Source organism: Carlito syrichta, unplaced genomic scaffold (assembly GCF_000164805.1).
Source record: "Carlito syrichta isolate Samal-C Ts95f unplaced genomic scaffold, Tarsius_syrichta-2.0.1 Scaffold305277, whole genome shotgun sequence".
NCBI classification, from domain to species: Eukaryota; Metazoa; Chordata; class Mammalia; order Primates; family Tarsiidae; genus Carlito; species Carlito syrichta.
Window position 1 is genome coordinate 98,399 of NW_007249373.1, and position 20,640 is coordinate 119,038.

The 20,640-nt window shown below is 36.7% G+C and overlaps 1 protein-coding gene across 1 annotated transcript in view; it reads right to left on the reverse strand.

Moving 5' to 3' along the window:
* LOC103263809 (rab proteins geranylgeranyltransferase component A 1) overlaps positions 1–20,640 on the reverse strand; it is a gene marked incomplete at its 3' end in the record, with an annotated part of 182,040 nt that overhangs the window by 95,798 nt on the left and 65,602 nt on the right. The window contains exons 3-4 of the mRNA XM_008061466.1: positions 14,790–14,862; positions 9,149–9,273 (exon numbers count right to left, since the gene is read on the reverse strand). Coding sequence (XP_008059657.1) covers positions 9,149–9,273; positions 14,790–14,862 — 198 coding nt within the window. The remainder of the gene's footprint in view (positions 1–9,148; positions 9,274–14,789; positions 14,863–20,640) is intronic.

A 20,640-nucleotide genomic window follows, 5' to 3' on the forward strand; every position in this document is an offset into this window, starting at 1 on the left:
CCCAGTCCTAAGGCATGAATAATGACAAATCAAAACCTAATATGGTAATTTCATTTATCTTTGCTGGTGATTGACATATCAGTGAGTACATTAACCAGTTTTAGCCAATGAGCTAAGAAAGAATCTGCTGGAGGCTCTTGGTGAAGACTTTCAGTATAATAAAAAAGTATAAACATGTTAGGCAAAACTCTTTCCCCTTTCTTTTTCATGTTTAGAGATTTTTTTGTTATGTGAGAACTGGTTTGGAATTGTAGCAACCATCGTGTAACCCTGGATGGAAAGCTAAGAGAAGGGTGGAGCAGCTGCCAGGTGCTCTGATGTGTTCAAGTAGCACAATAACAAATCTTCATGGTACCCACCAACATGCCCACCTATCTACAAGTTTAAATCAATTGTAATTGGGAATTGTGTCACTTCTGGGCTAAAACAACTTACTTGTACACAGTGATAAGTAGCTTCCTCTAAATTGGAAAAATAACAGGTGATTTTACATTTCTTTTATTTGTATTCCTTTCTTATTGGTATTATTCCACTGATGATATTGTTCAAGAAACTCGTTGCTTGTATAATTTTAAGTTGAAATTTCAGTACTCAAAATAAATAAGCAGAATTTTAGAATCTTGTTACGAAAAATCCTTATTTTTGACATCAATTCTCCAGAGTTAGTTCATTTGAATCTAAGAAGCAAATTTTCATCCTGCTCTAACTTACATCAGAAAAAGAGAAACAATGTTCAATAACATGCAACAAATAGGGCAGAAAAGGTAAAGTTACTGTCAATATTTTGGAAAGATAAAATCTCTTCTCATAAAGAAACTACATGACATTATGCAACTAACAAGCAACAATTTTTTTTTTTTTTTTTTTTTTTTTTTGAGTTGGAGTCTCACTCTGTTGTCCCAGACTGGAGTACAGTAGCCCCTCCTGGCCACCGCAGCCTCGACCTGCTGGGCTCCGGGATCCTTCCACCTCAGCCTTCCAAGCAGCTGGAACTACAGGCGTGCACTACCACGTCCGGCTAATTTTTTGATTTATTGTAGAGATGAGGTCTCACAAAATTGCCCAGCAATTTTGAACCCGTGGGCTCAGGCAATCCACTCAACTCAGCTTCCCAAGGCACGGGATTACAGGCTGAGCCACCGAGTCCGGCTACAAGCAACAATTTTTAACGACAGAATTATTTGAGTTTATGTCACTTAAGTGTGAATTAATGTACTGTGCCTTTTCATGGTCTGTTGAAAAGTCAAAACTAGAAATAATTGCTACTTTTATTCTCACATAAAAACTACAAAAATATTCTATGGTGAGAAGGGGCATAATTCTCATACACTATTGGTAGAAATGTAAATACAGCCATTATGGAAAACAGTATGGAAGTTCCTCAAAAATTAAAAATAGAGCTATTATATGATCCAGCAATCCTCACCATGGGATATATATCCAAAGGAAATGAAATTTGTATGTTAGAGAGGCATCTATACTCCCATATTTTCTGCTGCACTATTCACAATTGCCAAGATATGGAATCAAGCTCAGTGTCCATCAACAGATGAATGGATTTTTTAAAAAGTGTGGTATATATACATGATTGAATACTACAGAGCCATAAAAAAAGGGTGAAATCCTATTATTTGTGACAATATGAATGGGCCTAGAGGACAATATGTTAAGTGAAATAAGCCATGCACAGAAGGACAAATACTGCATGATTTCACTCATATGTGGAATCTTAAAAACTTTATCTCCTAGAAGTTGAGAGGAGAATAGCGGTTACCAGAGACTGGGAAGAACAGAAGAGACTGGTCAACAAGTATGCTATAATTAGATAGGAGGACTACCTTCTGGTACTCTATTGCACACTAAGGTGATTATAGTCAACAATAATGCATTATATATTTCAAATGCCTGGAAGAGAAGATTTTTAATGCTCTCCTAACAAATAAATGATAGATGTTTTACAGTGATGAATTTGCAAATTAGCCTGATTTCCTCATTCCACTATACACACACACACACACACACACACACACACACACGTATCAAAGCATTATATTGTACCCCATGCATATATACAATTATTATATGTCAATTAAAAAAAAAATCCCATGACATATAAACTACAGCCTCTACAACTAAAGAATATTGGATTCATCTCATACCTTCCTAACACTGGCAGTTAGGCACTTTAATTTTCGATTACAGATATGATTACATTGCAATATATATAGGATTCTAGCAAATTAAAGTAAATGCACTGCCTTAGGTGTCAGTCTTCACAAAAGGAATATTTTATTCATTTGGTGGGATGGATCCCACAGTGTACATATATGTGTTTACCTGCTGACTGAAATACAACATGATACAAAGGAAATAGTAAAGGTGTTGATGCTGTTGTTGTTTAGAGATGGGATCTTGCTATGTTGCCCAGGCTTGTCTTGAACTCCTGGCCTCAAGCCATCCTCTCACCCTGGCCTCCCAAAGTACTGGGATTACAGGTATAAACCACTGTGCCCAGCCTTAGCATAGGTTATGTGTGTGTATGTGTGTTTTGTCGGGTTGTTTTTTTTTTTTTTTTTTTTTGAGTTGGGAGGTCTTACTCTGTTGCCCAGGCTTGAAGGCAGCCTCAAACTCCTGGGCTCAAGTGATCCTCTTGCCTCAGCCTCCCGAATAGCTGGGACCTCAGGCACACGCCACCATACCTGGCCAATTTTTATTTTAATTTATTTTGTACATACAAGGTCTCACTATGTTGCCTAGGCTAGTCTTGAACTCCTGTGTTCAAGCAATACTACCACCTCAGCCTACCAAAGTGCTTGGATTATAGGCATGAGCCACTATGCCTGGCCCCTAGCATAGGTTTTTGATTTAGATAAACATGGGTGCAAATCCTAGCTCTGCTATCTCTTGCTTTCCTGAGCTTCAGTTTATTTGCCAGCAAGATAAACCTATAGCTTATTCACATGGCTGTGGCACAGAACAAATGAAATTAATATGTAAAGCTACAGGTTACAACATTTGTCACAAAGATAATGTCCAACAAATATTAGTCGTTTTTCACTTTTTTGCCGTAAGTCAATAATATAATACAGCAATCCCCACCTTTTTGGAATCAGGAGTCAGTTTCGTGGAAGACAATTTTTCCACAGGGGGGTGATATCAGGCATTAGATGCTCATAAGGAGCACATGACCTAGATCCCTCACATATACAGTTCACAATGGTGTTCATGCTCCTATGAGAATTTAATACCTCCGCTGATCTGACACTCGCCTGCCACTCATCTCCTGCTGTGCAGTCCAATTCCTAACAGGTTAGGGATCCCTGATGTAATAACAAAATCATTTCAGTGAAAAACAATCAGGCAACCCCCTTGGGTCCCCTCACACTCTGGGAGCTATTTCGTCCTCAGTAAATCCTGCTGTCTCACCTTCCAAAAAAAAAAAAAAGGAAAGAAAAGCAACCTTTGCATAGCAAAAATATTTCTAGGTCCAAACTAGTACTTACCCCACTTATTTTAAGCAGCACTCAGGATAACATAGTTATGATAAAACAACCTATATAGTTCTTCAGAGTTTACGATAATAATCTATGATAATGTCCTAATTACTGCAATTTACATGTTAGCCTGATTCTGTACTAACCCAAAATATTAAATTTTAATGTTGAAATGATCACCAAAACCTTTAAATTGATCACTTCAGGATAATTTTTGAAAATAAGTCAATAGTGACCAAAACATAACTATCCTATATGTTTATATTAGAATACAGTGTTATTGACTTGCCATGTGCTTTGAAGTGTTTTCCATAATGGTGATAGGTTTACACTGATCCATTTGCATTCCTGCCCAGTCCTCCTTACAATAAAAAATTAAAAATCAGAAGGCAACTGGTATGGCTATAATATTGTATACGGCCAAGAAATATATATTTCATTATTTTCTTAATGTGAAATAACCAAGTGGCCTAATGTGCAAATCAAATCACAGATTTTTGCCTAATGAACACCAACTCAATATATAAGCTAAGTCACTGGTCTAAAGTGAGAAGATAAGTCATTATATTTCAGCCTTCATATTATTATAAAGTCATCTTTACATGATATTTTAGAAATTTACAAAAATATTTTAAATAATATCCCACATATGTAGTACACCAAAAATTCGAGTTTAACTTCTATCTATTTGCTTGAAAGAACTGGATACAGTAGACTCTTGGCATGAATGACCTTTAAATGGTAGTACTTGGGTAATTTGTCATTTGACCAGATTGTAGATTTGAATTACCTATGCTGAGAGAATAGTGGGCAAGAACAATATATTTAGCAAATGAGAGACCCTAGATTATTGCCCAGCATTGGTATACAATCAAAAACCCTCAGGAAGTGATAATAACTTTCTTTGGGGAAAAAAAAGGCACAGTGAGCCCCAGGATAAGTAGAAAACACAATTAACCTGTGGCACATGGCAGAGGTTACAGACAGAAAACACATGACCCTCAACAGAAAATAGATTATTTAAGGAAAAAAAAGTCATTGCTAGGCTATTGCGGCCATTGCCTTACTAGATTCTGGTGTGGCCATGTGCTCTTTGAGCTATGGCCACTGCTAGGCTTCCTAAGCTTTGGCCCCTCTCCTGCCCAAGGAATCTACAAAAAAATTTCCAGAATAAGTTCAGCAAGATTTCAGGTTATAGTCAAGATCAAAACATAAAAAGCAACTGCATTTCTAGATATTAATAACGAACATGTGAAAATTAAAGTTAAAAAGACAATACAAGCCGGGCTCGGTAGCTCAGCCTGTAATCCCGCGCCTTTGGGAGGCTGAGGTGAGTGAATTTCCTGAGCCCGCAAGTTCAAGACCCCCACCTGGGCAGCGAGACCTCATCTCTACAATAAATCAAAAAATCAGCCGGGCGTGATAGCGCAAGCCTGTAATTCCGGCTACTCAGAAGGCTGAGGCAGAAGGATCGCCGGAGCCCAGCAGGTTGAGGCTACGGTGGCCGGGAGTGGCCACTGCACTGCAGTCTGGGTGACAGAATGAGACTCCAACTCAAAAAAATAAAAAAATAAAAAGACAATACCATTTACAATTGTTCCAAAGAAAATTAAATACTTAGGTATGCAATTAACAAAACACGTACAGAATCAGTATCCTGAAACTTACAAGATTCTATTAAAGAAAATCAAAAATGAGCTCCATAAATGAAGAGATATACCATGTTCATAGATTGGAAGATTCAAAATAATAAAGATGTCAATTCTCTTCAATCTGATCTATAGCTTTACTGCAATTCTTATCAAAATTCCAGCAATTTTTTTTAGACACAGACAAGCTTATTAAAAACATTTAGCCAGGTATGATGGCTCACATCTGTAATCCCAGTGGTTTGGGAGACTGAGGCAGGAAGACTGCCTGAGTCCAGGAGTTCGAAAACAGTCTAGGCAACAACAAAACCTCATCTCTATAAAAAAATCAAAAAATTAGTTGGGCATTGTGGTACATGCTCACAATCCCAGCTACTTGGGAGACTGAGGCAGAAGGATCACCTGAGCCCAGAAGGTCAAGTCTGCAGTGAACTGTGATCATGCCACTGCACTCCAGCCTGGATGACAGAGTAAGACACAGACTTAAAAAAAAAAAAAAAAAAGGTATATGGAAAGGCACGAACCCTAGAATAGCTAAGACTATCTGGACAAAGAGAAGTAAACTAGGAAGAATTATTCTGTCTGATATAAAGGCCTATTATGTGGCTATAGTAATAAAGACAGTGTGCTACTACTGGAGGAAAAGACATATATAAATGGAACAGACCCACCCAAGTACAGCTAACTGATTTTTAACAAAGGCACAAAGCATAAAGCAATGGAGGAAGAATAGCTTTTCAACAAATAGTGCCGAAGCAACTGTATATCCTTAGATTAAAAAAAAGAAAGAAAGAACAACGGCCTAAACATACAACATAAAACTGTAAAACTTTTGTTTGTTTTTGAGTCAAAGTCTCACTGTCACCCAGGCTCAATGTGCTGGGCTCAGATGATCCTTTCACCTTACCAAGTAGCTGGAAGCACAGGTGAGTGCCATCACGCTCAGCTAATTTTTTTATTTATTATAGAGATGAGGTCTCACCATGTTGCCCAGGCTGGTCTAGAACCACTGGACTCAGGCAAGCCTCTTGCCTCCACCTCCCAAAGTGCTGGGATTGCAGGGATGAGCCACTGAGCCCAGCTGAAAAAAGAATTTTCTAGATTAAAAAAACACTCATTTCTTAAAATAATACATTTTTACTCTAACCATTTTTAATACTCATCTTTCTAAAATGTACTTCAAATCCCCCTACTTTGTCCAGTAGAAGACAGAGAACATTATTTAACGTTTGCCTGAAGACACTTGGATATAATTATAACCATTAATTGTTATACTGTGCTATAATATAGTGACGGCCTTGGGGGATATTCCAATAAGAAAAGTCATTTACCCCTACACTAAATGGGCAAAGTCAGCTCTCAGCTTGCTGATGGCCATTTCTCTCTTGTTAATCTATCAAACAGCACCTAAAACAGCAACATGTTAGATCCCAGAGGGACTTCTGTGATCACCTAGTCCAAACTCCTCATGTTTTGTTAATGACAAAACAGAGGCCCCAAGTGAAGACTCTCTTGCTCAGTATCATATAACAAGTTAAGTGGTAAAGGCAGGACTATAACCCTGGTCTCCAAGTAGTTCTCAGTGCTTGTCTCTAGAAGATACCTCTTTCCTATTTGCTGCCTCAAACTACAATAGTAGAAAAACCAGAAAACATGGTTGTCAGAAACATGTATCAAATAAATGAGGCTTATGATTTAAGCCAGTGGGTCCTGGGTAATGACTTTTAATATAAAGAAAGTCTTTGCTAGGCATGGTGGCTTACGTCAGTAGTTACAGCATTTTGGGAAGCCGAGGCGAGAGGACTGTCTGAGCCCATGGATTCGAGACCAGCGGGGGCAATTGGCGAGACCTCGTCTCCACAATAAGTCAAAAAAACAGCTGGACATGGTGACGCATGCCTGTAGTTGCAACTACTTGTAAGGCTGAGGCAGAAGGATCATCTGAGTCCAGCAGGTCGAGTCTGCAGTGGCTGTGAATGTGCCACTGCACTCCAGCCTGGGCGACAAAGTGAGACTCCGACTAAAAAAATAAAAATCTTTGTGACAGCTATTTTGGTCCTACCTCCATTCATACAATTCCCAGTTTATGTGATAATCCAAAAAAATTAAAGATGCCACGTCTAGCTGGGGCTGAAATACTGTTATTCCTATTTACTCATGTTGTTAGCACTTACTGTAGACAAATGGATTTTCTGTACAGTCCTCCACTTACCTGGAGGTTCTCATGGCTCTTTCTGCTTACTATGACATTACTAACCAATTAACCTTTCCAAGTGAAAGAAGACATACAGAACACTATCCCAGTTCACTTCTTGTTAATAGCATAGTCTTATTTCACTGTTTTCAAACAAGTCTTCCACTACCAACTTTAATTTTTTCCCTTTGAGAAGTTTCAAAAATGAAACAAGAGATCAGGAACTGACTTCCTCTATGCTCAAATGCATCAGTTCAGTCATTATTACCATTTAGAATAGAGAATGCAGAGGCCCTGAAATATCAAAAAATACCCCATGAAAGGCCACAGTGTAACTGTTACTATACTGTAGTCAAGTAATGTTCAGGAGCAAAGAAGAAAGTTATCAAATATATATTATTTGTTTCATTAAAGCGGATGACTTTTCAGTTTAAATCATCTTCTGTTGTAAATCTTTCAGCATTCTGAATAATGTCAGATGAGCTGTACATTTTTATACATAATGGTATTTAGCATTATGTAAACTATACTCTATGGAGCTGACATCTCAAAGGCTGTGCTTCTGCAGAAACTCATAGAACATTAACTGTATATTTATGGGGGAAAATACTAGTTACCTGAAATATAAACATAGATTAAGAAATCAAGTACAAACACCCACACTTTTCAGTCTCAGGTCACACTTACCACTTCTGCAAAAACAAGGATGTATAAGATGACAAAGTATATCTTGAAAAATCCCTAGTGAACTAAATTGTATGTTTTTTTGTTTTGTTTTGTTTTTTGAGTTGGAGTTTTATGGCCACTGCAGCCTGTACCTGCGGGGTTCAGGCAATCCTTTCTGCCTCAGCCTTCCAAATAGCTGGAGCTACAGGCGTGTGCTACCACCCCTGGTTAGTTTTACTTATTTTTTTAATTATTGTAGCGACTAGGTCTCACCAAGTTGCCCAGGCCAGTCTTGAACCCGTAGGCTCAGCAATTCTCTTGCATCCACCTCCCAGAGTGCTGGGATTACAGGCATGAGCCATCATGCCCGGTCAAATTGTATGTTTTAATTACTATTAAAGTGCCTGACAGTCAGATGTTCTAAAACTCTGGACTCTATAACTACTTGAATGATTGCACTTAACTATGTGATTATTACCTTTCAACTTGTCAATCATATGTCATTCAAAAGAATTAACTATTCTAATTGTTTTAAAACAACAAATATCTGACTCAGAAGGAGACACTTAAAATGTTCTTACCTCCCACTGTTGTATCCTAATTTACAAAAATATGTACCCAAATGTTATGACTACTCAATTTAATTTTTTAATGTTAAAATATCTTCCATTTTGCCACACTGAATGTTATCTAAGAAAGATGGTGACAGTTGGAGCAATATTGGAGTAGGAGTAAAAAAAAATCCTAGAATTTAATCTTGGGCTCCACCACTTTCTAGTTTAGGTGTGGCCCTATCATTTACCAAGCCAGGTGACCTTTAGCAAATTACTCAGTCTCTTTGAGCTCCATTGAGGATTCTGTAAAAAATGCAACTATTATTATCTGCCTTACCCTAGCACAGGATTATTGTAAAGATCAAATAAGACAGTGCATTTAAAAGAGCTTAGTAAATTGTTAGGTATTAATGTAAGATGTTATTGTTATTATCTAAACAGAAAACTGAAAGTTATATTTCAAAAAACAGGCAAAAATATTATATCAATGTGACTTGTAGCAGCTGATGCCATATAATCCTTATTGTTGGCTTCTTCTGAAGAAGAGTGAAGTCATCAAGTTAGTTTATCTTCAGTAAATACATTTCATACCTGGCATAACAAAATACTTCCACATGTTGAATGGTTTTGTCCTTCCTGCTAAGAAAAATGACATCTTCATTTTCAAGGATCTGCTCTTGCCATGATGGAATTTCATTAACAATGTCACTGTTTTCCTAAGCAAAACACAGATGAGAAGTTTTAATTAAAGAAAGCATTCTGAGCCTATAATTTTCTGAGAAAATTTACATCTTATCTAAATTCATGCTTTTCCTTTCATCACACCAAAATTCAAATGATATCACTTCAGAGTCACCAAAGTGACTCCAACAGAGTATGCCAACTTCAAACAAAAAAGAAAAAAAATGAGGAATTAGTACTAAAAAAAACTAGCTCTAGTTTACAGATTTCTATTAGGATATATGGTATTTTGAAAAAATTGTCTGGACATGGCTGCTTTGACATTGCTTAAAAACTAGGACAACTAGCCTGCCCATAATCAAATATATCTCATATATACTGTTAATAATGAAAAAGATCTTTTATATTTTGTAAAAACAACAGGGTCGAAAAAACTTATTTCATTCTATTTACTTTCAGATCTTTGAAAGCTGGTCACTAGTCATGTGAAATTTTGATTATATGTGAAAGTATTTTTGAAAACTACTCAGCCTACTATAACTAAGGGCTTCATAATAACTAGTCTCTGAATATTTTATATTCAGAAAAACAATACACAAAAGAATGTATAATAAAGCGTGTAAACTCTCATTAAAGGTTGAGAGTGGACCATTAAAACTTTCAGTCACTCCTAATTACATTTTACAGAGAAAATGATATGCTACAACAGTATTTGAATACAGGAGATGTTTGTAGATGCCAAAAATACCTTTATCAAATGTCAAGGATAAATTTTTAATCTGTTTCCAATTTTAAGCTATTTAATATACATCTTTATCAGAGGAAACTTTTTGAAAACATATTGTATACATTCAAGGAACTAGTAGTGGAATTAGAACTATAAAATCAAACTTTAGCAGAAGAATCCAAATCACAAAAATAAAAGCCCAAATACAGGACATAGAAGACAAAAATATCATAGAAAACATCAACAAAACAAAAGCTGCTTCTTTGAAAGAATTAACAAGATTGATGGACCCCTAGCCAGAATGACCAAGAAAAAGAGAGAAAAAGCCCAAATAAATACAATCAGAAATACAAAAGATCAAATCACAACTGACCCCAAAGAAATACAAAGGATTATCAAAGATATGACGCACACCAATATGGAAAAAAACTTGATAACCTAGATGAAATGGAGGACTTTCTGACATCACAGAATCTCCCCATGTTAAAACAAGAAGACCTTGAGAAACTAAATAGACCAATAACAACCCAGGAAATTGACTCTGCTATACAAAAACTACCTACCAAAACAAAAAACCCTGGACCAGATGGTTTTCCAGCAGAATTCTACAAAATGTACAAGGAGGAGCTGATACCAATCCTTTTGAAAGTATTCCAGGCAATTGAGAAGGATGGAATTCTCCCCAAATCAATTTACAAAGCTAACATTACACTGATACCCAAAATGGGTAAAGATACAACAAATAAAGACAACTACAGGCTAATACGCCTTATGAACATAGATGCAAAAATCCTCAACAAGATTCTAGCAAATCAGATCCAAAAACACATCTCAAAAATCATCCACCACAACCACGTAGGCTTCATCCCCAGGATGCAGGGCTGGTTCAACATTCACAAGACCATAAATGTCATTAAATACATCAACAGATGTAAAAACAAGAACCACATGATTATTTCATTAGATGCAGAAAAAGCTTTTGATAAAATCCAGCATCCCTTCTTGATAAAATCCCTCAAACATCTAGGTATAGCAGGAACAAACCTCAAAATAGTAAGTGCCATCTATGACAAATCCACAGCTAACATATTGCTAAACAGACAGAAACTAGAAACATTTACCCTGAAAACTGGAAAAAGACAAGGCTGCCTATTCTCATCCCTATTGTCCAATATTGTGTTGGAAGTCCTAGCTTAGGCAATTAGACAAGGAAATCAGGGGTATCCAAATAGGAAAAGATGAAGTCAAGTTATCCCTCTTTGCTGATGATATGATCCTATACCTTGAAAATCCAAAAGAATCTGTCAAAAACCTGCCTGTATTGATAAAGGACGTTGGCAAAGTCTCAGGGTACAAAATAAATGTGCAGAAGACAGTTGCAATCCTATACATCAGCAACAAGCAGGCAGAGACTCAAATAAAAAGCTCAATCACATTCACAATAGCCACCAAAAAAATGAAATATCTCAGCATCTTCCTAACCACAAAAGTGAAAGACCTTTACAATGAGAATTACAAAACACTACTCAAAGAAATCCAAGAAGAAACAAACAAATGGAAAAATATTCCATGCTCATGGATAGGAAGAATCACCATTGTTAATATGTTCATCCTACAAAAAGCAATGTACAGATTCAACACAATATCCATTAAGTTACCAACATCATTCTTCTCAGACCTGGAGATGACAATACAGAAATTCATATGGAAACATAAACGACTACGAATAGCCAAAACAATCCATAGTAAAAGAAACAAAGCAGGAGGTATCACACTTCCAGACTTCAAACTTTACTATAAGGCTACAGTAATCAAATCAGCCTGGTATTGATACAAGAACAGGCACACAGAACAACGGTATAGGATAGAGATTCCAGAAGCAAAGCCTCAATTCCTCAACCAACTCATCTTTGACAAAGCCTCCAGCAACAACCGCTGGGGAGAGGATAACCTATTCAGTAAATGGTGCTGGGAAAACTGGCGGACCACATGTAGAAGATTGAAACAGGATCCCTACCTATCACCATACACAAAAATTAACTCTAAATGGATCAAAGACCTAAATGTAAAACCTCAAACTATAAGAATCTTAGAAAACACAGGAGACAGACACCCTTATGGAAATCGGAACTGGGAACCAATTCCTACTCAGAACCCTAACAGCCAATACCTTAAGAAATAAGATAGATAAGTGGGACCTCATCAAGTTAACAAACTTCTGCAAAGCAAAAGAAACCATCAAGAGAGCAGGGAGACAACCCACAGAATGGGAAAAAATATTTGCCAACTGTATATCTGACAAAGGCCTAACATCTAGGATCTACAAGGAACTCAAATGCACCAAAGGGAAAAAAACAAACAGTCCCTTTAAAGTGGGCAAAAGACATGAATAGACACTTCTCAAAAGAAGATAAACGGGCAGCTAACAGACACATGAAAAAGTGCTCAGCCTCACTCATCATCAGAGAAATGCAAATCAAAACCACACTGAGATACCCCTAACCCCAGTAAGAATGGCGATCATTAATAAAACAAACAATAACAGGTGCTGGCGAGGATGTAAAGAAAAAGAAATGATTCTACACTGCTGGTGGGAATGCAGACTAGTACAATCTCTTTAAAATACAGTGTGGTGATTTCTGAAAGAACTAGAAATTGACCTTCCATACAACTCAGCAATTCCCCTTTTGGGAATATACCTGGAGGAACTCAAATCATTCTACAAAAAAGATACCTGCACACGCACGTTTGCTGCAGCTCTATTCACAACAGCAAAAACATGGAACCAACCGTGTTGCTCTTCGAAGCTAGACTGGATAAAAAAATGTGGTACATATACACAATGGAATATTATGCAGCCATAAAGAGGGACACATATATGGATATTGCAGCAACTTGAATGGATTTGGAGTCGATCATACTCAGTGATTTATCACAGAAACCGAGAATTGAGTTCCATATGCTCTCACTCATAAACTGACCTTGAACAGTTACAATGCTATAAGAAAGTGATTGGCAGTAGTGGGAAACTGTCATGGGGGGATGGTGGAATTGGCAGTTGAGGGAAACTGCTAGGGGAGGGAGTGGTGCACCTCATCAACAATGGTACCTGCATGATCAATGTTTATATACCTAACCCTGAAATGTACCCCACAGCTTTATAATAAAAATTTCTTTAAAAAGGTCTACAGAGTCTTTTAAGTAAATTCATCTCAGAAAATGCCTAAACTTACAAGTTTCATAAATCTCTAGTGCATTAAATTTTAATTTTTAACTACTATCAAATGCCTGACAGTCTGATGTTCTAAATCTCTACACTCTATTACTACTTGAATGATTGCATTGAATTATGTGATTATTGCCTTTCACCACCATTGACCATATATCACTTGAAAAAGTAAACTATTCCAATTGTTTAAAAGACTTAGAGGAAAACACTTCAAATATATCATCACTCTTTCCCAACATATAAACTCTTTTGAGATATAGCGGTTTCTAATTATATATACGATACTTTCTGCTAGAATTTCATTTCAAGCCACATATATCCATGTGTATAAAGTTAGGAAAGTTTTGTAAACCTATCTTATAAAAGCTGGCAAACTCTGGCTGGGCACGGTGGCTTATGCCTATAATGCCAGCACTTTGGGAGGCAGAGGTGAGAGGATTGCCTGAGCCCACGGGCTCAAGACCAGCCTGGGCAACTTGGTAAGACCTCATCTCTACAATAAATCAAGAAAAATTAGCCAGGTTTGGTGGCACATATCTGTAGTTCCAGCTACTTGGAAGGCCAAGGCGGAAGGATCACCTGAGCCCAGTAGGTCGAGGTTGCAGTGGCCATGAACATGCCACTGCCCTCCAGCATGGGCGACAGAATGAGACTCCAACTCAAGAAAAAAGAAAAAAAAAACAAAAACAGGCAAACTCAGTAAAATAACCAACCCCATATTAGGCTGTACGTGATCTCAAACAAGATTCTTTACAATGATATTCGACAACTGAGTACTGAGATCCTACCCTTAGAAAAAAAAATCACTGAGTATATACTAAATCTCTCTCCTTGCCTTTTCTTTTAGCTCATTCTGTCAGGTGACCTCTATAAACGCAAAACTAGCTGGGCATGGTGGCTCAGGCCTATAATCCCAGCACTTTGGGAAGGCAAGGTGGGAGGATCACTTGAGGCCAGGAGTTCGGGACCAGTCTGGGCAACATAGTGAGATCTCATCTCTACAAAAAAATCAAAAATCTATCCGGGTGTGGTGGCACACACTTGTAGTTCCATTGTCGACCCGTGATGGTGCCATTGACCCCGGTCTGGGCTACAGGGTGAGATACCAACTCAGAAAAACAAAACAAACAAAACCATGTCTGTCTAAGATCACTTCAAACTAATGCACCTTCTCCAAATAGCTATTTTTTGTGTATCTGCTTGTTTGTTTTATTGTTTTTGTTCAAAATAAACTAACTAAAAGAGCAACTAGTAAATGTGAGATTTTTTTTAAGGACTAGAATATTTTTTATGAAAGATGATTTTGGGGAAAAAAAACACTGCCTTATATTTGGGCATATAGAATAACTAGGCAAAGGTATTAAGAATACATGATTTACTCTTCAGCCAACACATCTACATTTAAAAAGTGATAGCTATAAGGGCATCAGAAAAATATTAGCTGAAAAGGTAACTATGCATATTTTTGTTAAATAAGTGAATAAAAATAAAGAATCCTATATTACAGATAAAGCTGAGGGATTTTCTTCAATGTAAGGTTATTATGTGACACAAAATACAACCTAGCAAATTAAAAAATCTGATAATAATTTTACCTGATATTCCTTTAGCCAAGACAATAGACCTGAAAAGCTAAAACTGGCCCAGTTTCCTCCATAGTAGCTTCTTCTGTAACAATACAAAATAAGATTAAAGGGTATAAAAATCAAGTCACTGATCTTCATCAACAAACCACTCTTGACCCTTAAACTCATTTAATTTTTTAATACTGCCTCCTGTAGAGTTTAAAAGTATACATAATTGGGATGTTAACATAAGTGGAAGTGGTAGGCTGAAATAAAAGTAGGTCTCTCAGATCCCAAAGGAAATGTTTCACAGCATAAGGAGTTAAAAAAAGTTAGGTGCTGTGGCTCAAGCCTGTAATCCCAGCACTTTGGGCGGCCAAGGGGAGTGGAGTGCCTGAGCCCAGGGGTTTGAGACCAGCCTGGACAACTTGGTGACACCTTGTCTCTAACTTGACACCTTGTCTCTACAATAAATCAAAAAATTAGCTAGGTGTGGTAGCGTGCACCTGTAGTTCCAGCTACTTGGAAGGCTGAGGTGGAAGGATTACCAGAGCCCAGCAGGTCAAGGCTGCGGTGGCTGTGAGTGTGTGACAGAGTGAGACTCCAATTCAAAAAAAAAAAAAGGAATCTCTGTTCTCCTTAAGGCTTTCTCCATTTGATCATATAAACAGCTTAACATGAGCATTTGAACAAGGAAAATGAATGTGTATGACTCCTGGATTAACAAAAATGGTTAGGAAGAAACCCTCGATAGATCTCAAATAAAGCCAATGAAAATCTGCTAAGTTTTCTGTAAGTAGTTAAATCTCTACCCCTCTACCACCATCACCACCACCAAACCTATCTCCTATACCAAACACACACACAATTGGCTACTCTAGATAAAGTGGAAGGCCCTATGCTATTTTTAGTCTTTATAACCAAAAATAAAAGAAGATCCTGGAAAATATTTATATTGCATCAAGACTTTTGTAGTAAGCGCAATGGGAACAAAATTCCCACTTATAACTGGGTGAGTTATTATTCTTCATTCTATAGTCCTATGAAGATCATTCTATTTTGGAAAACCCAGTGGTCTCATATTTAAGATCAGCTAAACCCTGTAGACATTAAACATAAGTGGAGTTTTTTTTTTGAAATCAGAACTGTCTAATTATTGACTGCACATTGAGCTTTCCAATCCCTATAAAACTAGTCACATTTTCTGATTCTGTATGATAAGCTCACAAACACACCTGATTCCACCCACAACACCCATTCTGGTTCTGGGTAAGAAAGATTGTTGGTTTTATTTCTGTTTTCACTTTTGCATCTTTTTTTATTTCTCCATAAAAGCACCTTTTAAAATTAAACAAAAAACAAAACCTTTAATGTGATACTTAAAATTACTCTTCCAGATTGGTGCAGTGATGTACACCTGTAGTCCCAGCTACCTGGGAAGCTGAGGCAGAAGGATCACTTGAGTTCAAAAGTTCAAGACAAGCATGGGCAGCACAGCAAGAATCCCATCTCAAAAAAAATAAAATTACTCTTCCATAATGCTACTAGATATCACTTCAAAATTCTGATATATTTCTCCTCAATTAACTGTTGACGTGGGCCTAAAGAACAATAAAGTATTTTACCAAATAATCACTGTTTTGCTCTAACAAAGAAAAGAGATAAATCAAACACTTGTGAAAGTAGATCGATTAATATAGGTCACTTCTGTACATACATCTGATGGCTCTCTCAGGAACAATGTAAATTCATATATTATCCAGAATCTCCAGTGGGTATTACAATTTAGATAAAATTTCAGCTATGCTAGCAATTCTAAATGGTCATCCCTAACTAAAATGTTGGAATCAGAAAAGCCTATAAGCGGTGATTCCTTGCATCAGAGAGGAGTAAAAGAAAGGTGGGCAATGGCAGGCATGAAGAGGGAGGAAGGAAAAGAAAAGAATGTTAGAATTGGGGGTTTTCCCATAGCAATTTATACCCCTTTTCTCCCTCACTTGAGAATAACACATACACCTTTGCCACCCCATCCTCCAAATATAACACTCAATAAAACTAGAAAATATCTTGGATATTGGGGCGGGGGGAATCCCTAAAGCCACTGTCTCTGTATTTTTTTGCTGATACTTAGATTTCCTTTGAACCACTAGTAAGGTCATAAGTGAGCAGCACTGGCTAACAGGCGACAGCTTCAAGACCAAAGTAAAACATTTTTTAATGGACACATCAACTTATAAGTAATAAATATATATCAATAGGCTGGGCTCAGTGGCTCAGCCTATAATCCCAGCACTTTGGGAGGCCAAGGCGAGTGGATTACCTGAGTCCACGGTTCAAGACCAGCCCAGGCAACTTGCTGAGACCTCATCTCTACAATAAATAAAAAATTAGCCAGACATGGTAGTGTGCGGCTGTAGTTCCAGCTACCTAGAAGGCTAAGGCAGAAGGATCACAGGAGCCCAGCAGGCAAGGCTAGGGTGACCGTGAGTGTGTCACTGTATTCAAGGCTGGGCGACAGAGTGAGACTCCAGCTCAAAAAAAAAAAAATCTTTTTTTTGAGTTGGAGTAAGTTACTCTTCCACATATATAAATATATAAATATATATATATAAATATATATATATAATTTTTTTTTTCTTTTTGGAGCTGGAGTCTCACTCTGTCGCACAGGCTGGAGTATAGTGGCACACTCACGGCCGCCCCAGCCTCGCCTGCTGGACTATGGCAACCCTTCTGCTTCAGCCTTCCAAGTAGCTGGAACTACAGGTGCATGTCACCACACCCAGTTAATTTTTTATTTATTGTAGAGAGGAGGTCTCTCCAAGTTGCCCAGGCTGTTCTCAAATTCTTGGGCTCAAGCAATCCTCTCGTCTCCGCCTCCCAAAGTACTGGGATTACTGGTGTGAGCCACCGCACCTGCCTATATTAGAAATCTAACAATGGGGTAGGGGTAGATAAAAATTTCTTAGACAGGACACAGAAAGCAATAAAAACTACTCATAAATTAGACTTCATAAAAATGAAAAACTTATCCACAAAAGATATAATTTTAAAAAATGAATGGGCCAGCTACAAACTAGGAGAAAATATTCACAAAACATATCTAATAAAGGTCTGATATTCAGGATATATATATTTTAAAAAGTCTATTTCAGTCTAATAAGACAAATATTAAAATTTAAAAATAGGCAAAGAGTTTGAACAGACACTTCACACACACACACACACATACACACACACACACACACACACAACGTAGTTAATAAACACATGAAAAGGCGCTCAATATCATTAGGTAAATGCAAATTAAAATATCATTCAAATTGAGCATATAAGATACTAGTACACATGGATCAGAATTCTTAAAAAGATCAACAGTACCTGCTGTTAGTGTGGATGGTCAGAATGCTCACACATTTTGGTGGGAGTGTAAAATTGGACAAGCACTTTATAAAACTATCTGGCAGTTTCTTACAATACTCAACATACACCTGCCCTATGACCCAGTAATTCCATTCCTAGGTATTATACATGAGAAAAGCATGTATTCACAAAAAGACTTGTACAAGTCTTTTCACAGCAGCTTTACTCATTAATAGCCCTCAAACTGATAATAATCAAAAAATCCATCATGTAGAAAATGGGGCCCAGCATGATGGCTCATATCTATAATCCCAGCATTTTAGAAGGCTGAAGGGGGAGGATCGCTTGAGGTCAGGAGTTTGAGACAAGACTGGACAATATAGCAAAACTCTGTCTATTAAAAAAAAAAAAAAATTAGCTAGGCTGGTGGTACATACCTATACTCCTAGCTACTTAGGAGGCTAAGGCAAGAAGATTGCTTTGGCCCAGGAGTTCGAGGCTGCAGTGAGCTATGATTGCAACACTGTACTTCAGCCTGGGCAACAAAGCAAGAATCTATCTCAACAACAACAACAAAATAGGAGAATGGCTAAACAGCCTGTGGTATATCCATAGGATGGATACTACTCACCAATGGAAAAAAAATAAATCCCTGCTATATACAACATAGAAGAATCTCAAAAATGTTATGCTGAGTGAAAAAATTAGCCAAAAAGAGTACATACTATATGATTTCATTTATATGATATTCTAGAACAAACTACATTAACCTATGACGAAAAATACCACAAGAGGGTGTGAGTGGGGTTAGGACTTGATTGTGAAGAAGCATGAGGGAACTTTGTTCTTTATCTTGATAAGGTTCTTAATTACTCAAATATATGCATTTGTCAAAATGTATTAAATGACACATCAAGATAAGGGCATTTCACTGTATATAAATTTTATCTTAAACCATAAACAAATATTCCACGCTAGTTAGTAATATGTATGCTGAAGTGTTCAGGATTTAAGTCACTGGATGTATGCAATTTACTTTTAAATACATAAAACAATAGGATGGATTGATGTTTAGATAACAGAATGAACAGAATGAATATATGAATAGTTACCTGATAAAGCAAACATATCAAACTATTAAAGGTAGAATCTAGGTAGTGGATACATAGGTGTTCACAAATTTTTTTCAAATTTTCTGTATATTTACAAATTAGCAGAATAAAATGTCAGAAAACTAAAAGTAATCTAACATGAGTTTTCAAACACTGACAGTGATGTGTCAATTTTCAAGGTATTATCTGCTATTATCAAATGCCTAAAACACACACACACACACACACAACAACAAAAACAACAACAACAACAAAACTCTAAGAAGGGCTGTGTTGCTGTTTCTTTCCATTATTAAGTGACTTAATGACAGTTCATGGTCAAAATCTATTTTTCTCCCCTATACTTGGTCATATGGTTTTTTTACAGAGCTAATTGACTCTAGTATTTTTCCATGCAGCTCCTATTTTCAACTTTTCCTGTTGATGTACTCTTAACATCAGCATCTGGTGATCTCAACCAATTATGTATGTAAAAGGTGAAATATGGTTTTCGTTACTGTGGTCTTTCTGACAAAAGAGGGTAGCATATTAGTAAATTTACTATAAAACTAGCACAGTTTTTGATTAAATGCATTTAGTATTTGCATGGTTTCAAACATGGCTTATAATATCCCTTAAAGACAAAGACTTCAGGTATCAAAATCAATATGACAAAAAGAAAAAAAAATCAATATGACATTCTAATATGCTCTCTAGAGCAATATTGTAATACAAGTAGTAAAATTAAAACTCAAAATATTTTCTCAATTTTATCTTTAAAAATATAGCTTGTGCTGGGAAGGGAGTGAGGAAGCAGGATTGGCAGTAGTGGAAATCTGCCTGGGGAAGGGGGGAGTACACCTTATTAACAAGGGTACCTGCATAATGAACATTTGTATACCTAACCCTGAATTGTACTCCACATCTTTAAAATTAAAATAAATTAAAAAGAAAAGAATATATATAGCTTGTGAACTCTGACATTCAAGTTCAAATTATAAAATATTATTTCCACTCTCTTTAAAACTGCTTCTGTAGGGAATAATAAAACCAGGTTATTGGTTTTGTTTTTAAGCCCTCAGAGATACAATTTATTTTAAAGATAAAGTGAGAACTTTCTGACTGAGAAAAAAATAAGAAAAAGGGGTATGGCACATTTTCTGCTAATTTTGTTTCGTATCTGCCTTTGTACATCAAGCAAAGGAAAAAATATATTATGATGAAGGATGAAGTTTATCTCTTTTGCCAGGAACACTATTTTATATGATGTAAAAGACTTCCTTAAAACTAGAGTCTCTTTGTGGAACTAGAAAATGAGTATTCACAGTATTTAAATAGTAAACAAAAACTCATGTTTAAAGCCCTCTCTCATTATTCGATAGGAAAGTGACCTACATTATTCAGCTAAAATAGCAAAAATCATAAAG